Raw genomic sequence first — 21120 nt, 5'->3', positions numbered from 1 at the left:
GAATTCACAGCCTTTCCATGTCTAATCAAGAAGCGTAAACCATTAGCCACATGTTCCCCATTTCCATCACATTTTTTCACACTTAAACAAAAACATGCCAAAGGAAAGGTGCTACATTTTTTAATGCCCCCAAATAGGAACCACAGGAGTCCATTAAATGCTGTGGTCATTTCCAGCATACAAATCAATTTTCCTTGTGGTGGTGAAGTGGTGAATAATGCCTGGTTTGTTTAAAGGAGCATGACTGATTTTGGATGAAGGATCCTGTCACTTTGGCATTTTTAGTTTTATTTATTGCATGCAAGCGTATAAAACCTGGTACTGGTCTCAGTGCCAGGCTTACTAGTGGAAAAGCTGAAAGGACCACATAACGTCTGGTGCAGCAAAGAAGTTCTCCTTCTGCAAGGCATTTGCTGGACTCCTGAAAAATTGTTTTGATTAACATGGCAGAGAAGGATTTCATCAGTTGGCATCTACTGGCTTTATTTTTTCTTCCATTTTGCCTGTGTCAAGATGAATACATGGAGGTGAGCAGAAGATCTTATAAACCAGTGGCCAAAATATTGCAGAGTCACCACCAGACTGGCCACAAAGGTTCCAGAAGCAGGGAAATATTGAAACAGCGGAATCAACTTATAGAATGGACTGTTGATAATAGCACATCTACAGACCATAATGTCCTGAGACCAGAGGTAGATGATGTAGAACTGACTACCTCAGATAGAGTCCAGGTACTCTGAATTAATCTTCTAAAGATATCTTTAAAGCTAATGAGATTATTTTTTTTTTTTGCTAACATTACTAGTGATATATTTATGAAATAATTTTTATTAAGCTGTGTGTTGGTCTGTATCCTGCTGGGCTGCTTTATAGGATCTTTTAATGAGCTGGTAGAACCAGCAGTGGTTGGGGACACTGGTTTCAACACAGGCAGCAGCACTTTGTTCTATTGAAACTGTGAACTTGTGAAATCATATATGCTGAAATACAGTCTCTTAATTATCCCAAGGTATGAATTATTTAATATATCAAAGTTTTTAGATATTTATAACTCATTTAGATGTGAAGGAAAATACAGCATTTCTAGAGGTATTTGCAGAGATTCAATTAGCAGAGAATAATTTTACTTTAAAATTATGTATGTAAAGTATATTTCTTGAGCTTGAAACAAAAATAATGAAATTCTCAATGTTCAAAAATTTTATTCTAAGGAGTAGCTTGAAAAAAACCAGATACTATTGTAATAAGTAGATTTAATAATATAAATCAACTGACAGTTTAAGAAGAAAAAAGGCTTGCAATGAAATTCTAATTTGTCTGCAGCATCTGCATTTTAAACTGAGAATATTTTTCTGCCTTTCATGGCACTTTACATACCACAGTCATTAGTTTATAACACAGGGAAAATAGCATAACTTGATAATACACAAAATATTGCAGTCCAAATTTGAAAGAAAAAAATCTGAAGGGCAGAAGATGAAGCTTTTTCTAGCACTAGGCAAAACAAAATTCCACTCAAATGAAGGGCTTTTTTGATCAATGTGTTTTATTAACAGCAAGAACATGAGTGGTTTTTCCTATAGCTGATACAAATATTTGAGTCCTGTATAGTTCATCTTTTACCCTCTGAGGTTTTAAAACTTCTTCTGATCAAAATATGATATTTTGAATTGCCAAAATCAAGAACATGCAGATAAGTGTTGAATAATAATATATATTATGATAATAATATTATAAGCAGAGAAGAGGTCTGATTTTAATCCTGTCCTGGGCTTGAAGAACTGAAACACATCCAAGTATGGGAATAGGTTTAATACACCATTGTATTCCCTGTATTAAAACTTCACAGAGCTTTGCATTTTGTATTTCTTGGGCAGCAGTGAAATGTTTCTCCAGTGCACTCAGCAGAACAGATATTTAACTGTAGGCATGTTAAACTGTGCTTGCAGAATATAAGCAGTGTAAAACATAATGTGTACAGTCCAAAGAGCCAAGACAGCATCTGCAGACCTCTCTACTGCAGGGAGAATTCTGGAATTCTGCAGCTGTGTGCTGCAGACCGTGTACACAAGATTCCCCTTTAACACTACACAGTTTCAGATAATACAGGATTTCATGCAAAACCACAGCTTTTTAGGGCACAAACTCTCCCCCACAGAAAGTGTGTTCAGGCTGCATGTATCTCTTGTCAGAGCATTTAAGGCAACTTGTCTGGAGCTGCCTGCTGGGGAACTGGTTGTGACAATAAAAACAAGCCCGGTGATCTGAGTACAGCTGATGGCAGTCATTTACCTGCCAGCCCATCTCCAAGAAGCAATCTTTTCTGGGGAAATGATGCAATTTTTGGCTTACTGAAATGAAATGGAGCACTAGCAGATGCACGACGGGGATAATCAGTCACACAGTGTCTTACACAATATGTGTTTTCCCCTTCCAGACTCCAGGAATTTCTAGGCAGAGGAAGAACAAAGGTGGCACTGACATGTTTTAATTCATGTCAAATCTCTCTCTTTCCCTTGAGTTGTATGGAAACTATTAAATTCCGGCTTTCCTGATTGTTTTAGGTGGAATAGCTCTACCCAGCTAAAGAAAATTTAGGCTGGGGAATTTCTCCCTCTTGCTGAAGTGTTTCGAAGGCCTCATTCCCTGCTATGGAAAAGAGATGACAGTATTTGTTGTTACTATTGTCCTTGCTGCACTGGGTGCTTCGCCAGCTTCCACACACTACTGTTAACTCATGTAAAATATAACATGCATTTCTCAAGAGCAAGAACTCTTAGTGACTAAGAGTCATGACAGACCATTTTTCCATTTCAGGTTGCTCTTTGAACATCTTTAATGTCACCAGCCAAGCAGTGTTTTACCCTGAATTTTGGCAACTTTTGTTTGTTTCTTTGCTTGGAGAAGGGGCATGGAGGGCCTAAGTGCCCACAGAGACAGATATTTTGCACTCAGAACAGGAGCCAAGAATGTTGGAGGCACATCACTTGTCTTCTGCATTGTCTTAGACAATAAAACAGAAATTCATAAAATTAATCAGGAAGTCAAAAAGGGTCAAAGGCTGGGTCTCCAATTATAACTTGTTCACAGTTTTAAATTAAGGGAATTTCATAGACCATCTGTTGCCTAGATCATTCTCCTATATACTAAATCATGGGAAATTCAGTAGATAGCCTCAGAAATAGTTCCAGTTTTCTATCAGTGTTAGGATATCAATGTGGCAGATGCATTTCACAAGCTCCTAAATCATATTCATGTTCTGGCAGAAAAGCCAAAGATTCACTGACAAAATTTATGCACAAATGGCTGCAAAGAATGCCTTTGGCAAGTAGATTGCAACTAATCTCTGTGTCACATTTGAGTGTAATTTTACTTTAGGAACATGTTTTTTCCTTTAAATGTACTCTTCATGAAGTTCTCTTCTTTTAAAGATTAGAAGAAAATCCTAAATATTCCTCATCCTTGGCAACTGACCATGAATAATTTTTTTCTCCTAGTGAAAGAGTAAAGATAATAATTTTTTTGCTTTATGACCTGCATAAACAGCTATTTTTAAATCAACGGAACTGTTGCATACAATCTGACTGGCAGGACTTGCCTTATTTCACACCTAACAAGCTGATGAGATTTTTTTTTAGGTAATGCCTACTAGCACTTGGTTATCACCATCACTTGTATCTATTTTATTTTAAAATAGCCATTTCTCTAACACAATTGTTCAAGATTTCAGTACATTGTCTGAAAAAGACAAATTGCATCTGCACAGAGAGAGTCTCACATGCAGTCCACTTTGCTGGATTCATGTCTTCCCTCAATTACAATCTGTTCTAAATCTTTGGATTTTTTTAGGCTGATAAGACTTATTTGCTCTTGGCAGGTATGTATTTAGTTCACCTTCCCATTTAACATGAATATGAAGCACTATCTAAACAAAAAACCTGAAGATTTTAATCTCAATGCTAAAATCAATGTTATTCTTTTAGGGGGCAAAACATGCTCACACAATTCCAGTCCTCTTGTACTTGGCCCCCTTTCAAGGACTGAAAATGGGCTGGAAGCAGAGCTACTTCTTCTCTCATACCAGGAATGTTATAAAAAGTGCATTTGGTGATTGTCAGTTATGTCCTGCCTAACAACTGGAAGAGACAAAATAGCCAGAAAAATACAAACAGGTTCTCCAGGAAGAAAGAGGTCAAGAGGCAGAACCTATTTTTCTCATTAAGTATAGGCCTTGTCCAAAATTAATCTAAAAAAGCATAGCCTTGACCAAACCCCATAAATATGAAGCCCTTCTGCCCATTGGCAAGTCCTGACTTTTCCATAACTCTTTGAATATGAAGGGTATTTGTTTAGCTGTCAAGTTGGCCTTTATTCCCATGGTAACTCCACCATCACTGGTTCCAGCTGGACAGGACATTTGTCTGTCTCGTTGGAGGAGCTGCAGTATTTTTGTGGTGTCACGAGATGAATTTTCTATATCCCTAAGTTCCTAAGCCTCCTGAAATCAATGAATTCCAGGGGTGTTCTTGGTATTGTACAAAAAACAGGCAGAATGTTTCAGATGACATCAATGATGACACTGAGGGCAGGAATACAGCACATCTGTGTGTTCAGTTGACAGCTCCCATCCTGACAGAGGCTCATTTTCTGCCACACTAAACCAATAAGTCTGCATTGGGAAAGTAATTTGACGATGATAAAGATTAGGGAAAAGAAAGGGAAGGAAGGCAAATAATAGAATGATTAAAGAAAAGTAGTAGTTGGATTGGTGTAACTATCCATCTCAATTTTACAAACTGCAGGTTTGCATCTCAGAATATTAGGAAAGAATTGTAGGGAAAAGAAACAAATAGGGAACAAATGAGGAGCTAGAGAAATAAAATCAAACATTGAACCTTGGCCTTATCTGACATACTGGAAGATCTGTGATAACTAAGTTATATAATTCAGTCAGAATTGAATGAGTCTCCATTAGTATAAACACAATAATATGGAAAAGAAAACCACTTATACAAAACCATTATTAAACTGATTACTATAGTAACTGAGCTGTACATAATGAACTCATTACTTTATTTATGTTGCTGTATTAGTCAGCATACAGGTTTTCATAGTTGCACATTCACCACTACTAATGATCAAAAACCCCTAACATCTTGTGTTGTGGTAAGTTAAATTTTTGTCTTGTGTCTCGGCACTTTTTTAGGGTCTCCTTACTTTAGTAGCCTGTAAATACACAGGTCTGGGATCATGAAGAGGAATATGCTGCACAGATATTTTTTTAGTATCTTCTTTGGGTGGTCCAATACAGTTTTATCTATGTTTAATGGAGATTAGTTCACTGCTGAAGGTCAAATCAAGTCCCTTGTGTCCTACCACTTGTTGTACATAGGCATGTTTGTCATCAAAGGTCAGTTGAAATGTGGGATCAGGATGTGAATCTAACTGAAATACTCATCTAAATTTCATTAGTTGGTGTTAATTTATTTTAAAAACCTTCATTATTTAACAGGACAAGTTGGTTTTTAAAATATTTGTTATAGATTTTTGAATGCTTCGAGAGCTATTCCTTTAAATCTTCCAAAAATAATATCTTCAGGGATAACCTAACTGTGTGAGAATTTCATGCCAGATAAGAACTGTTTTGAAAACTTACCAAGTATATAAACAGAAATATATAATGAAGACCCTGTAACCAACATGCATAAGATTGATGTCCTCCATGAATGAGCTACTTACAGCTTATTTTTGTGCACTTAGCCCCCCCAGCCTGGACCGCAGAATCCAGACTGCAGCTCCTGCTGCCGAGGTGACTTTGGAGTTCGACTCTACCAAGGGCCCCCAGGACCTCCTGGGCCCCCTGGGATGCCAGGTAAAGATGAAGTTTAATTCACTTTTTTTATCAGTCTAATTGCAGGCCATAAATTACAGGTTATTCTATGAAATATCAGAGCGTGGTCCAAACATCAGTATTTGGGGACAGATTCAGGAACAAGTTTTTCTATAATTTCAGAGGAGACAGATATTTTCAGTTATATTCTAAGGTATTTTCCATTGAAAACCTATTTGTTATTAAAATTCAGCTTTCACAAATTCATACTGAAAGTAATCTTATTACATATCAAGGGAAAATTGGTCTCTCTTAAAACAGCATGAAGTTCCCAATAAACTTGGAAGAATTTGTTCCCTGGAGCTGATTATTGTGATCACCTTTGTATATCCAGCTGTGTTACTGTGTACGTATTCAAGGGCTATTCTTCATCTAGCATACTGCTAGCCAATATTTTACAGAAACACAATGCTTCTGTTCTCTCACAGAAATTTCTTCACTTTCTTCTTTCATCTTGTCTTTCACAACAAAAAATCCCCTTTTTTAACATAAAAAATTTCCACAGAAGAACAGCATACACAAGAAAAGTATATACTTTGATCAGATAATTGATATGGAAATAGAAGAGCCTAGAGAAGGGAAAATGTTGGTTGCATGCTGGTGTGAGTTTTTTATATCATCTACCTTCAGGGATTTGTAAATCACCATTCCTAAAGCAAAAGTACAACAAAAACGAACAGGTCACTGAAAGACAGACTTCTGTCTTCTTGAAAAACTTACATCTTCTGTTCACACAATAAAAATGCAATTCAGTAATCCATTATTTATCAATAAATTGTTGGATTCTTAGAAGCCAGAATACGATTTTTTACTAGAGCCACATTTTCAAGGCTGCAGTGGACACACTGGGGCATGGCCCAGTCCCAGCGTTGCCCTTCCCTCCTGACTCAGTCCCACTGTCTGTCACTGCAGGATACCACAAACCTGCATCCTGGGATTTCTGTCTCCTTCATTTGCTGAATTTCATGTTGTTGTGCCTGTAAGGGGAACAGCAGCAGTTGCTTTTCCCCTTGATTGAATCAAATGTTGCTTGCAGACTTCTGTTATGAACTGGTTGAGCAGCTCTGGCTTCACATAAAGGGTCATTCTTGTTATTTTTAAGAGCTGCAGATTCCTCTATCCAAACAAAAATGTGCATAATTTCGTTCAGCACTTGGCTTCCTTGTTTGAAGGTTTTGGGTTTTTTTCTTATTAGAAAAACTCTGAAGGATTACTTCATCATCAGATTTGATCTCAAACAACACTATTCTTCTTGTAATTTTGTAACCAGAGAGAATAATCAAAGAACAAGCAGAGTGGCAAGGAGCCTAATTTCAATTCAGGTTGAATTAGAACAATGATGACATTAATTAATCCCCTGAGCTGAAATATCAGGCTTTTGCTGCAGAATAATGATTGCTTGGTGATTCTAGCCAACTTTAAAATCCTGTCAGCTGCATAGACATTTGCTTAGTAATTTAGTCAGTCAACACCAGGAAGTAAGTAATACTGCAGATGCATGAGTATGTTTTGCACTTAGTCTTTTTACTCATTTACTCATAGGAAGCCATCTCAAAAAAGCTTAATTATAAAAATTTTGTATCTCTTTAAATCTAGGGCTATGCAATCACATGACCCCTAGCCAGGACCCTGCAAATACACATTGTTCTGTTTTTAGCACAGATTTTAACAACTTTAATGCTACAGCCATTTATCATTTATGTGTATGTGTTTTAAAGACAGCAAAATCTTATTCAAAATTATCTTATCCTATCATGATTGACTTAATTTACCAGGAAATCAGTTTTTACTAAAGCAAAAGCAAAACTACTTCTGCAGGCTACCTAGTGTGCATCAATAGAAAGTGGCTTTTGCTTTCCTTGAGCCTTCTGTCTGCTGAGGTCTTCCTGCACATCTCCCCAACAAAGCAATGACTTGAGACACCACCAGCAACATGAGGGTTAACTCCCAAAATCTATGTCCTTCTGGAAATCTGCTCACCAAAACTTTTACCATCAACCTGACCACAGAGCAGTTTCTTATCTCTTTCCTCTCAGCCTGGATTTATGGCACTGAAGAGTACCTGCGTTGCAAGCTGATAGAAGAGGACCCTGTCACACTTATTTGTTAAAATATGATAAATTATTTAAATAAAACAGAAAGCTTTGTTTCCCTTCAGGAAATCATGGAAACAATGGAAATAATGGAGCAACTGGCCAGGAAGGAGCCAAAGGTGAGAAAGGAGACAAGGGAGATATTGGACCAAGAGGAGAGCGTGGCCATCATGGACCCAAAGGCGAGAAGGGCTATCCTGGCATTCCCCCAGAGCTACAGGTACAGCATCTCTGGCTCGTATTGGCTGCAGGAAACCTCAGATTATGGTTTTCTTGAAAAAACAGCACCTTATTACTGTAAGATACTTAAGAAGCAAATCCCCTTGTAAATTAATACTCTAACAGGCATATACAGCCCTTGCCCTTACTGAAAAAAGTGCTCTGCCAGGTCTTTCTGGAAAAGAAAAGCTTTAGTCAGAATCCAGCTGAGAAATAGGCAGGAAGAAACATATATGCTTCCCCTTGAAGGCAAAAAGCCAGGATCTGGGTTATTAAAAGAGAATAGCAGGGACTATCATTTTCCTACCAAGCTGTATCACATAAATAATTGCACTTCCCACAGCATATGGAAAGAGTAAAGGAGTCATGTTTCTCAGTGCAGCCAGGCTTTATGAGATTCTCAGAAGCACATGTATCCAGCTCCTCAAAGTACAGGCTCAAAATTTTTGAGTGCAGTAAGAGTCCTCTAGTTTCAAAAGATACCCCTCAGTAGTTATCTGTACATTTATATGTCTAGATGTTTTAAATATGTTTGGGGCGATGTAGGTTCTGCCTATGAATGAATAACTCGAAAGCCAGATAAGCATTTAAATATGGGTTCAAGCCTGAGCTGTTGAACGCAACTCTTATATTGGCACAATCTCACAGCTTTTTGTTTAAAGCTTCTTCAAATCCCAGGAATCTGGCAGATGGCAGAGAGTTTGCGTATGGATATATAAATATATATGTATGTGTGTGTATATATATATATATATAATATATATATACACACAGAATCATATATACATATTCATATGTGTGCATGTACACATGACATATGCATGCATAAATATATATAATATATGTTCACAGTATAGCTGAATATCTTATAAACATGCCTTTAATTACATTCAACATATGTCCTCCTACAATTTTAAAATGAACTACCACAGGTTTTTATCTTACATAAAGACAATGGTAGTATTGTGATTAAAATTGAGTGATGAAAGAGGATGAACAAGGAAAGCTCATATTGCAATACTTATTTCAAATACTTAAAATTCTTTCTTTTATCAGATATGTTTTAAAATGTTTACAGTATTTCCTACCACCACATTTAAGAATTTTAAAGTCACTGGTGGTATAGGAGAAAACACTTTTGAATACAATACTGTTTTAAGTACAGGATTATTTTGAAAAACTTTGTGTATCCGTGTTAACCTGCTACTTCATAATGTGACCTAGGGAGAAAAGATATATTTTTCTGCTGTTCTGTTCAGGCCACAAAAAGTAGCTCAGGGTCAAAGAGACTGTGAAATGGAATCTAGACAAAAAGCAATAAATTCCATCAATCTGCCACTGCAGCTGCTTTCCTTTAACACACGATGAACTTTGATGTGATCCTGGCTGAGAAGCAAGATATTAACAATTTGCCGTAATAGAAAATGCATCCATGCAGGGGTAAGGAAAATCAGCCCAAGCTTTCAGCTCACATCTGGAGCTCCTTAAATTTCTGAACAGATGGCTAACGATTTCCGTTGTTGGATCCAGACTTGCATTTGATTGTCTGTTTTAGTTTTTTTCTGGTTTGGATCTGAAATCAAAAGGAGTTTGGGCTGGGGTTTTTTATTTTTTAAATACCAGCATAACTGGAATCTCACAAAAAATGCCATTTTTATGATGGGCAGTAACAGATGCAATTGAATACTTGTCATTTAAGAAGTTGAGATAGAAATAAAAAGCCAAGCCTGTATGTAACCTTTTGGCAACAAAGTGCAGCAATTTTGATTCTACCCCATTTACTCACATAATGGTGGGGGGATGACAGACTTACAGAAAAGGTCACTCCCTTCCCTAACCAGGCCATCTGGCAGGGTCATTCCCTGGTATCTTGCTGAGGGTAATTTAAATTGTCGGGTGTGGGATGTTTTGCACTGCTTCCTATGAAACATTTCTATGGCAAGAAGTGAAACATAAAGTTGAAGCATAGTTTTAATTTTCTTATTTTCCCCTCCTGGTCTCCACCACCCTCTGTTTTCAAAACTGAGGGCAACTGACAAGACAGAAAAAGCATTGAATATTGAGTGCCAGCTGCTGTACTTCTAGAAGACCTCTAGTAAAAGTGCTTCATGTATCTCTAAGCAAGAAACACTAATCTGCATGAATTTTACTGAGCATTGTTTGTTTTCACACATGCAGTTAAAAGCAATATCCAGTTTAAATGCATTGGGGAATACATAAAACTATATAAAACTTTTTTGTCAGAAACACCATCCATTTCAATACTATATTGCTGTTGCATCATTCTAGTGAGACTTAAAAGTAAATAAAATCTGAAATTAAGGTTCTGCACACACTTGACCATACACTTACTTTACAGTCATGAATAGTCCAATTGAATATGAGAACCCTAGTCTTCTTCCAGTTTCATTCAATGGGAGTTTTGTTAACTGGAGTTTATTGGCCTTGGAGCAAGCCCTAGAAGAACATCTCTGTCAGGAAAATAAACAGACTGCAAATACAGGAAAAAATCTGTACCTGGTTGCTCTACACATGTGTTGTTCGTGAACGACTGCCTCAATAAGAACTGGATTTTTGCAGGTCGCGTTTATGGCTTCGATGGCTACTCACTTCAGCAACCAGAACAGTGGGATCATCTTCAGTAGCGTTGAAACCAATGTTGGGAATTTTTTTGATGTCATGACTGGGAGATTTGGTGCTCCAGTGAATGGTGAGCATTTGCAAAACAAAATAATGTAATTGTTGGAGCTGTAGGGAGACATGTGGTCAAAAAGGATGAGGCACTATTTAACTACCTTTGCACTCAGTCTGCATAGCTCCTGCTACCTACTTTCCAGAAAAATGAATTGAAAACTGAGCAAGCCAAAAGAGGTCTTGCCAGCCAGTGAGACTAGTGCTGACACAAAGGCAGGAGGAAGAGGCATGGCCGGGGCTGGGGAGGGAGCAGGACTGTCTGCTTTGCTGTGGCTCTTTAGCCCTTCAGCCACTGTGATGACAGAACCACAGTCTTAATGTTGTAGCAAGCAGCAGCAGCTTCACAGTTGCCTCTTCCACCTCCTGCCTCCTGTCAGTCTCCTCATCCTCATCCTCCCCCATGCCAATTCAGCTGCGAGCTGACCTGCAACAGATGTGTGACTGGAAAAGAGGCATTACAGTTCTTCATGGGTTATTTCTCAGCTGCATCAATCCCCCCTCTTACGCAGCTGTGATGGAGGAAGAACAACACCTGCCATATGCAGAATTAAAATTAATCAGATTTTGGAACGCTATAAGCAGAAACAAAATATCTGCTGACAACTGGAAGGCAGTTCTGTCCACAGCTGTTACGATTTCTAAGCAAGAAGCACAAATGTGCAGCATGATTACTTCTTTCTATGAAGAAAACAAGTTGTTTTTTATAACCTTTTCAGGGGTATATTTCTTTACTTTCAATATGATGAAACATGAAGATGTGGAGGAAGTGTACGTGTACTTGATGCATAATGGTAATACAGTGTTCAGCTTATATAGGTAAGTAAAGGGCCAGGCCATCTCAATGCAAAAAACATTTGTATGGTTGTGATAGCTTGCTCACCTTTCAAGAAACGTAAAATTGTTAATTTTTTGGAAAAAATTCTCTACGGTAAAATAACCAACAAGAAAACCTATTTTTTTTTGCCATCCTCAGCTTGCATATTTGGAGCATACACACCAAAGATGCTGGACCTAAAATTCAGCTTTGATCACCATTTCCTCAAAGTCAGGAGAAAAGAGTTAGCAGTGCAAGTCAGGGCTGGAGTTCAGTGGTATCATGCTGTCATTCTGCTAAAGTGTATCTTTATCCTCATTTTGCTTGTCAGAGAAAAGAAATAATGAAGTGTTCAGTGACCAGTTACAGTCTTGTTAACATGAGGGCAGAAAAAATTATTTTAAGTTGGAAAGTGTTTAAGCTGCAGTAGTAAGGATGAGTAAGAAGCAAAGGACTTCCATTTACTATCCTTTTTATCATTAGCACACCATCACAGGCTGCTTCATCCCCAATAGATCTTCGCTGCAAAAGAAAAAGTGCTTCATTTCTATTCCCCCTGAAGCACTGATGTCAGAAAAGGCAAGAGGTAGAAGAAAGGGGACCAACACTCAGGCAAAGCCAGGAGGTTAGCCCACATCAATGTTCCGATGAAAGGCTCAATATGGAGCAAGATGCCTGTGTCTGCTCACTGCCTGTGCTGGGAGCACAGGGACTCAGCTCTTAAAATTAGTTGGAATGAATTCAAGGGGAAAAAAAATCACAGGAAATCTGTAGTGTTGTGATCAATGAGCAGCATTTCATTTTAAACAAAAAAAAATCGTTCTGTGTCCTGGAAAAAAAAAAAAGTTACAATTCCAGAACTTCAGAAAGGAATGAAATAATGCATTTAGGTAAGTGCAAAATTTGACTAGGAGATCAAATGCAGAAAGTTGCCAAAATTTCCTTATAAAGCTGAAAAAATGTTGGCAAGCCTTTCAAGAAATTTTTGCTCAGGATAGCAACGTACTTCTTGGATTTTTTGGTAAAATTGTTTGTTTGGTCATGGTTGAGAAACAAAAAAACTGACTTGTTAAAATATTCATCCTTAGCTATGAATCCAAAGGGAAAGCAGATACTTCAGGAAACAGTGCAGTCCTAAAACTCGCCAAAGGAGATGAAGTTTGGCTGCGAATGGGAAATGGAGCCCTCCATGGGGACCATCAACGCTTCTCCACCTTTGCTGGGTTTCTCCTTTTTGAAACCAAGTAAAAAAAGGAAACAACCCAACAGATGTTTATGTGAAAAAACATATTTTTTGGAACTTGTATATTTCACTGGACTGTGAAATAACTTTACAACATTGGAGGATCAAGAAGCCTTGTTTTGATGCAATGTGTTGCTACCTGTGTATCAGAGATGAGCTGAATACATTGGACAGCTGACACAGATTCACAGAGTATCTATTGTCATCTGGGTTGCACCTATTTAATCATTAAATGTTGCTATTGCTCTTGTCCCCAAAAGTGAATGAAAACCAAAGGAAAATGAGTCCAAAGAATTTAAAGAGCAGTTTACATAAAGTCAATCTCATCTCTAAATATACTTTAGTTAAATATATGTCAAGAATTGAATAACTGATTTAAAATTTTTGGATCATTTATTCAGTTCTTCTTACATGTTCATTTAAATTTGCATCATGGAAACAGGCCTGAATGTATTATAAGCAGGCTCAGGTGAGACCAGATCTAAAGGGAGAAGTTTGTACTGGATTGGAATGAGCTCAAATCAAAGAAAATAATGTGAAAATATAGATGTCAAGGATTCAGGTTTATTGCATTCCCATCTCAAACTTCTGAACATGTATCTGGTGTCATTTTTCACAGATTTTTAGCACATATTTATGCTTAGTCTCTCTCTCTTAGAAGAAGAATGTCAGTAGTTCTTGCCTTAGTAGCAGCTTGAAGCTAAGGTAATTTAGTTTGCAGTGTGAAGGGGATCAGGCAGGGGAACTGTAATATTTCTCCTAGCCTTAGAATTTTTAAAACCTGATGTACGCCAATACAGGGTGTCAAAGAAAAGGCATATACGCTAGAGAAATCAGGATAGGCCAACAGCACAGAGACAAACAAACATTGTGGTGTTTCGAGCTCCTCCTGAAGGACGTACCTTAAAATATTGCATATTTACTTAACAGTGAAGTTGTTGAAACAGTTTTCCTAGCAGCCTTCCAAGAATCAGTATTTCAGGAAAAGCCACTGCAAAGCAGCAGCTAAGCCAGTTCAGTATTTAAACTGGTGAAAGCAAATGTTAGCTGGCTTAGTAGTTCTGGTCCCAATACACTGGTCACTCTTCAGCATTCTTGTCACTGGCTTTTCAAAATTTGGGTACCTGAAATTCTGTCTTGCTATTTTCATTTCAGTAAGCACCAAAATCAATACTGAAGTTTGAATGTATCTTGTTCTGGCTCTCCATACAAAAGTTAATGAAATATAAATTCCTTTTTATAGACATTACATTTTAATCAGGTATGATCTGCCATTGATGTATAACAAGAAGGTGGGGTTAGGAAAATATTTATTTGAAATTCTTTTATACTGGATACAGGAATCAGTAGCACAACAATACAGCAAATGAATTGAAATCTGCCCCATGAATTCGTACACATTCCTAGCGTATGTAACCACATCTTATGAAGAAAAATGCATGTTGATACTTGATTATTATAACATGTGATTTTTTAGTTTAATGCATCAACCACTGAAAATATTAGCTTTAATGAACTGTTGTCTGATGTGTTTTAATCACTTCTTTATCATCTTGGGTCAGGTCTTGCCACATAGGTTTTCAAAACCTGAGACCATGTTATTTTGTTAAGCTTACTTTGTAAAACATACATTTATCCAATAAAGATTAATGGTTACAAAGCTGTACTAGTTTGCTGATAAAATCTGTATTTACCAAGGACATTACCATTTGTAGACAACAGCAAGATGTTCTTTTAAATATGTTTTTCCTAAGCATTTATTTTGCTACTGAATGGGAGAAAGCCACCATTAAGGATTAAAATATATTTCCTTTACACATGTGTATATACACACACACATATGTATATAAAATTTAAATCTGTATGGTTTCCTTTGGAGACTTACTCTTCCTTTGTGACATGGTCATTTTAAGCCATTTTGGTCAGAAGGAAGCACTTAGAAACTGTATGACATACACTCATTTTAAACTCCTTTTTATCTTATTATCTACTGTAATGGCCATAATATAAAAGAAAATAATGGTTTGCCTTACCATTTTCTATTTTCATGAGTTTTGTGCAACTTGGCCTGCTAAGAGGGCAAGGTGACTAAGGATTACCACAAAAGCTTCTCTGACAAAGAGCAGTTCCAATGTTACAGCTCAACAGTTTTTTACATCAAGGTTAAAATTCCTAGGTTGTGACTGAAATCCCAGCAGCCTTTTCTCTGCAATTTACTGCATGCAATCTCTGCTGATTAAGTGTCATAATAATTTACAAATAGTTAACTTATGAATTTCCTTCAAATGAAGAAGGAAGATCCTTAAAAATACAGCAACTGATGTGAATATGAGTGTGTGTGCATGTGTGTGTGTGTCTCTCTGTGCGTGTGTTCTTCTTCTTCTTCTTCTTTAAAATTAACACACTTTATATTCAGTAAGTCATATGGAATATATGATCTTTTTTCTCAGAAATGTTAATGCAGATTAGTCATCTTTCCATTGCTGCTGATAATCGAAAGATTCTTGCTTAGCAGATGCTCAAGGCAAAATGCCTTCTACCAGAGACTTTTATCCCCTGTTATAAAATACATGATGTCTTGTAATTTGTGTTACAACTTAAAAACCTTCTGGAAACTGCAAAGCTGTAATTTAGAGTATACTAAATGGCTTCATGTCTTTGCTAAAATGAATTTGTATCTCTCCCCTGCCCTTGAGCTCCTAGATTTAACCAAAACTTGGCAAGACCCACAAGTCCCTGCCTGCCATGAGAGCTGTGGTTTGGTAGGTGATATTTGACCTCTGTGGTAGGTGCTGGCATCCTGGCGGCAGAAAATGCTTCTCAACACAGAGCCAAGTGGAGTTCTGCTCTGTGTGAAACACCACCCCAAATCCTTCTCCTCTCTTCCCCCAGACTTCCAGGGACTGGAACAAGGATGTCACAGGCTGTCCTTGCCTGTGAATCCTTGCAAGCCAGCAGCTCTCATCTCCAGTTCAGTCATGAGCATTAATTGCTGCACTTTGCAAAACAGGGCTGTGTTCAACTCAAGAGGCGCTGGGTGAAACCCCCTGGCAGGGGTAAAACAACTTCTGCAAGATGAACATGAACTAGAACGAAACCAAACAGGAGAAAAATGTTACAGGTCTGAGTCCAAGTTTCACTAATGGTGTTTAAAAAAGAAGTTTAATTGGAACTCTGTGACAAAAGAAAGTATGGTTTTTACTTTCAGAAGTTAGTCTGTGGACTGATTGACTGAAAAAGCACTTTAGACTGACAATAGTTTGCAGTCTCAGCCTCTCTGAGAAGCCTGTAAGCCAAAGGGAAATCTTTAAATAAAGTAGTATTTTTCTAAAGAGAGAATAAGGAACAAACTTTACACTCAGGTCTTTCATCTTCTCCACTCTTTCACTGAGCTTGTTATGTTACAACCTGCTTTTTTCGGAAGCAGCTTTTAATAAAAGTAGCTTTGAATTGAAACTTTTTTACCTCCTTCTTAGTTCAGATTGTTAAAATGATTCTTTTGTGCTCAGAACAAAAAAAAACAAAAAAACACATAAGGACAAAACATGCAGGGAGTCGTTGAGTGGTGTATGAAAAGACCTACAGTTCTTAATTTTGGTGAATGAGTAGCAAAGTTCCTCTATTTTGCAGTTCTGCTTCAACAACCAAAGACAATACAGCCTTGGTGATCAATGCAGATTTGAAAATCTGAGGCAACAAAAGGCTGTCATGCTCAGATACCCGTGAAGAAGACTCTAGAAACTATCCTCATAAATTAGAAGAACTTGATAGAAGGTGCACTTCCTAGTATGACCAGGTTCACTCTTACACCAAAGGGCGAGCGCTCCTTTAGCTCTTCGGCCAAACCACACAGCTTTAGAAGGAATTAGAGCATCTGCTGCCCCCCAGTAATTTCCAGTCTTCTGCCACTGGACTGATAAACTCAGGGCACAGATGTTGACATGAAGACTTAAGGATGAGAGAGGGAGAGGCTTAATTTTGTGCATCTGCATTTGGAATGGAGCAAGCTATCCTCCATGAACACATTCACAGAATAATAAAACTCACGTGGGGAAAGGTTTTATTAAACAAAGAGACTCCTTGTATCAACTGGTGAAAAATTGCACAAATGGAGGGCTATTTTCCTGCTTTTCTGGAAACAGTCCATCAGCCATTAAAAAAAAAATCCACAAAAATAATTTTTTTAAAAGAATCACACTGCTATAACACCAAGAGTGAAAATACCCATGTTTAAATTATCTTTGACATCTTAGCTTCTGTTTCCTGTGAATGTGTCTCATGGTGTGAACCTCCCATCATCTAGTCACATGCTATTTTGAGCTTGTCCAGCAGCAAGTACAAGATGCTTGCTGAATAAGGACTCGCCCATGTACCGGAACGTGATAGGAAAAAACTAATATACAGAACATCTTCATTCAGTAACTCCATTCAAATGTCCAGTTAACAAAGTGACTTTACTGTAGAAAATAGTGCACACTAATATGTAAGAAGGATTGGCAGAATTAAATTAACTGCAGATACCTTCATTTTAGAATATGTTCTAAGAGTTTGGTGGATGTTGGTTTTTTTTTTGTTTTTGTTTTTGTTTTTGTTTTTTGGTTTGGTTTGGTTTGGTTTGGTTTGGTTTTTTTCTCAATCCAGGAAGGTAGAAAATAGTGCACACTAATATGTAAGAAGGATTGGCAGAATTAAATTAACTGCAGATCCCTTCATTTTAGAATATATTCTAAGAGTTTGGTGGTTTTTTTTTTTTGGTTTTTTTTTTTGTTTGTTTGTTTGTTTTGGGGATTTTTTTCCAATCCAGGAAGTTTTTTTGAAAAACACTCCAGGCTCTTACAGCATAGTAAAGATTATGAAAGTCAAGGAAGTCTGCAAAGACTAGAATTTCAGGCCAGGAAATCAGAATTCATAGATTGTGTCATTGTGTCATGTGCAAGTCCTGGTCTGCAGCTGGAAGTGATGGATGGAATTTAATTTGACTCATGTCCATTTTTTAAACTAGAAAATAGTAGGAGCATCGTTGTTTTAAGGAAAAATTTTCAGATACTGCATCACTTCAGATCAACATTTTCTCTCCTCCAAGACTACCTGTTCCTCAGAATGCTTGTTCTATCAAATCATTAAAGACTCACAAAAAAATAACATGTATAAGGTATGCCATAAGACACACAGTAAATGGCTCATGGGTGAGATGACGGAAACAGTTAAAGAACATACAGGTTCTCAATCCACCACCCTAGCAATGCAGGAAAAAATGTCTCTGGTGAATGTGGCAGACAGCATTATCTGGCAGGAATGCCTCACTAGAGCTAAGTTTTGGGCAGAGTTGCTAAACAGTAGCTCATGTGACATCCAGCATAGACCTGAAGCTCAGTATTCAGGCAAATAAAATGCACAAATAATTCCAGTTTAGAGTTTCCAGCCTCTACAATACTGGTTAATAATATACTCACAGGAAAGTATTTATTTTCTCCTGATTATCAAAAATAAGGATTAGCTATATAAAGTTTCTTGCCATTCCCTTCATCTAAATCATGAAAGCACAGTAATACCATATGCTGTGTCTCAAAGGAAAGAAAAATATTTTGCTTCAGGTACAGAGGTTGAGGTCCAAAGTACAGAAACCACCGTCACAGGCATCAGTAATTTGTAATCCCGGTAACCTGAAATTCCTACTTGCCAGAGTATCAGGGCCCAAATTTCTGACAATGTGAAAGTTAAAGGCAATGCCTGTTCAGTACAGCTGGGACAGATCACCACCTCAATGACTGACTGGACTAAAAAAACTTGCAAACTGTAGTTTTTCAAGAATATGTCTATTTTAGTGAACAGCGCAGTTTATACAATTACCTTCTGTGGGTGAGACATAGCTTTTATTTCTAAATCTATAATTCATGATCTCAGACAGACAGCCAGATTTCCAAGTAGCATGAATTCACAGCTGCTTTAGAAGGATATAGTGATCTCAGGATAGATTTTTTTGCTGCTGAGTGGTGGATGTACACTTGGGAGAGCATCAGTGCACAAATCCACACTCACACAGAAGCACGGAAAAACAGAAAAGCAAAGTCATGCTCCAAACTGATGAATCTATTGAAATGGCAGAGATTAAGGTGCTGCATTTGGCAAGAACATTGTACAAGGGACAGTGTGTCTGTCACAACAGCATAAAATACGAGGTTAGAAATGCAGAGTATCACCCACACTATCTCTGTGGATATCAAGACGTGTTATGAATGGAGCAGAGCTTCTGTTCAGGCAACGTATGAATGCAAGCTCTGGGATAAAGTAAGAAAGCTTTGACAAGCTTGGGCCACAGAACTACCATCAAATTCCATGAGAACCTTTAAAGTTCTCAATTTCATTTTAATGCAGGTATCTTTGAAATTACTAGAGAAATTTCACCTGCTACTTACATTTTCAGGAAATTGTAGTTACCAACTTTTGAAATATTATAGCAAATGTAATTTTTGCTTTTTCCTTTAACAAAATGAATACAAACTGTACAGATATCAGTATCTCTTTTGCCCTGCATTAAGATGGACTAAATTGTAAACAATATACATGTGAAAGAGGAGAATCCAGACTTTGAGTACTGCTGTAATTTCACATTGTTGCCTTAGTATTTTCCTAAGGACTGAAATGTATGGGTAATTGTAACCAACAAATCTGAGACCAAATGTAAAAGTCTGGCATGCAGTGTGTATTACAAAAGTGCCTACACCTCTGCAAGACATACTGATATAACTCACAATAAAAATAATTTCAGTCTTTTAACACTGACTATGACAAAAGATGAATTTCACAGGATGACATATATAGCAACTCACTAATGTAATACAATAAAGCACACACAAGCACTATGACACAGGGTGGATTCAATCCCAAAACAACTCCTTTCCTATCCCCATTACCTCTGTAATGACAAAGTCATAGGCCCTTCTGTTTGCTGCTGCTTATTAATGTTTTAACACTGACTGTGACAAAAGATGAATTTCACAGGATGACAGATATAGCAACTCACTGATGTAATACAATAAAGCACACACAAGCACTATGACACAGTGTGGATTCAATCCCAAAACAACTCCTTTCCTATCCCCATTACCTCTGTAATGACAAAGTCATATTAATAAGAAATATTCAATGGCGTCACATAGATGAACATCACACTGTTTTTTGCACACTGCAAGCCCATGGTAGAGAAGGTCTCCTTGTTTATAACACATATTTTCTGCTGGCCAACTTGCTGCTTCAGGAGAGTTTGCTGGACTCAAATCATTAGCCTTTATTTAATGGTTAATTAGAATATCTGTTTCTTTGTCATGCCTGTTTTGGTTTTTTTTTGGGTTTTTGGTGGGTTTTTTTGGTGGGTTTTTTTTTTTTTTTTTTTTGGTTTGGTAAAATCCAATTTTTCAAATTGGAGTTAATGCTCATAAAATGCCGCCCTCACCTCCCTGAAACTGAAATAACTTAATAGGGTTCTGACTTAAATGTTTCTGCCACAGATTACTCACTGTAATTCTGGATGTCAACTAAACAGCAGGTGCAAAGGACTGCTCCGTTAAACCATAGCAAAATCCAGACATTATCCAGTGTGTGATTATGGTGTTATTTAGATGGGGTAAGCTAAAGAGCATCAGGTGAAATCAAAGGTGACACAACAGAAATTGCCTGTTTGTATTCAACACAAACTCCAAGACCTGAAGGTGTGAGGGGACAAATGAAACTGAAAATTAGTCAGAGAAACACAGTGTCACAGTAACATCATAATGTCTGTGAAAACAAACCCTTACATGGAATAGTGTCTTTAACCACTAGATGGATAACAAAAAAAAACGACCCAGCTTCATTTGAATGAAAATGCCAGTACTTTTCTCCTGGCCATTTCTTGTGGGTGGTACCATAGTAGTGGACATAATCGTGCCTGCATTACAGGACCTGGTGTCTGCACAGAAAATGAAGGGTATTCTGGCAACAGACCTGTTATTGTAGAATGAGAAAAATTTCTGCATTCAAATAAGCAGCCTTTACAAATTTTTGTAGTCTAACCAATGTAAAGAAATGTATAATGTCAGCATGGGTTGCTCTGTTTGCTTTCTGGTAACCTGAAATACTGCGAGCAGCGGCTAAGCTTGAAAAGCTGTGTCAATACAATGCCAAAGAT

At 37.4% G+C, this 21120-nt stretch overlaps 1 protein-coding gene across 2 annotated transcripts; it reads left to right on the top strand.

The window, feature by feature from the left end:
* The first annotated feature begins 336 nt into the window (after positions 1–336).
* C1QTNF3 (C1q and TNF related 3) lies at positions 337–14607 on the top strand. 2 transcript variants are annotated; one of them, XM_039709744.1, is made up of 6 exons: positions 337–527; positions 5761–5872; positions 8049–8203; positions 10783–10912; positions 11613–11712; positions 12799–14607. In XM_039709744.1, the coding sequence occupies exons 1-6, from the start codon at positions 444–446 to the stop codon at positions 12956–12958; spliced, it is 741 nt and encodes a 246-aa protein (XP_039565678.1). In that variant the 5' UTR covers positions 337–443; the 3' UTR covers positions 12959–14607. The 2 variants fall into 2 exon arrangements, with proteins under 2 accessions (XP_039565678.1, XP_039565677.1); XM_039709743.1 differs by having other exon boundaries at positions 354–731.
* Positions 14608–21120: the final 6513 nt, after the last annotated feature.

The sequence above is a fragment of the Passer montanus genome, unplaced genomic scaffold (genome assembly GCF_014805655.1).
Source record: "Passer montanus isolate IOZ18808 unplaced genomic scaffold, ASM1480565v1 scaffold22, whole genome shotgun sequence".
In the NCBI taxonomy this organism is placed as follows: domain Eukaryota; kingdom Metazoa; phylum Chordata; class Aves; order Passeriformes; family Passeridae; genus Passer; species Passer montanus.
This window is presented reverse-complemented; position numbering and strand designations above follow the sequence as displayed.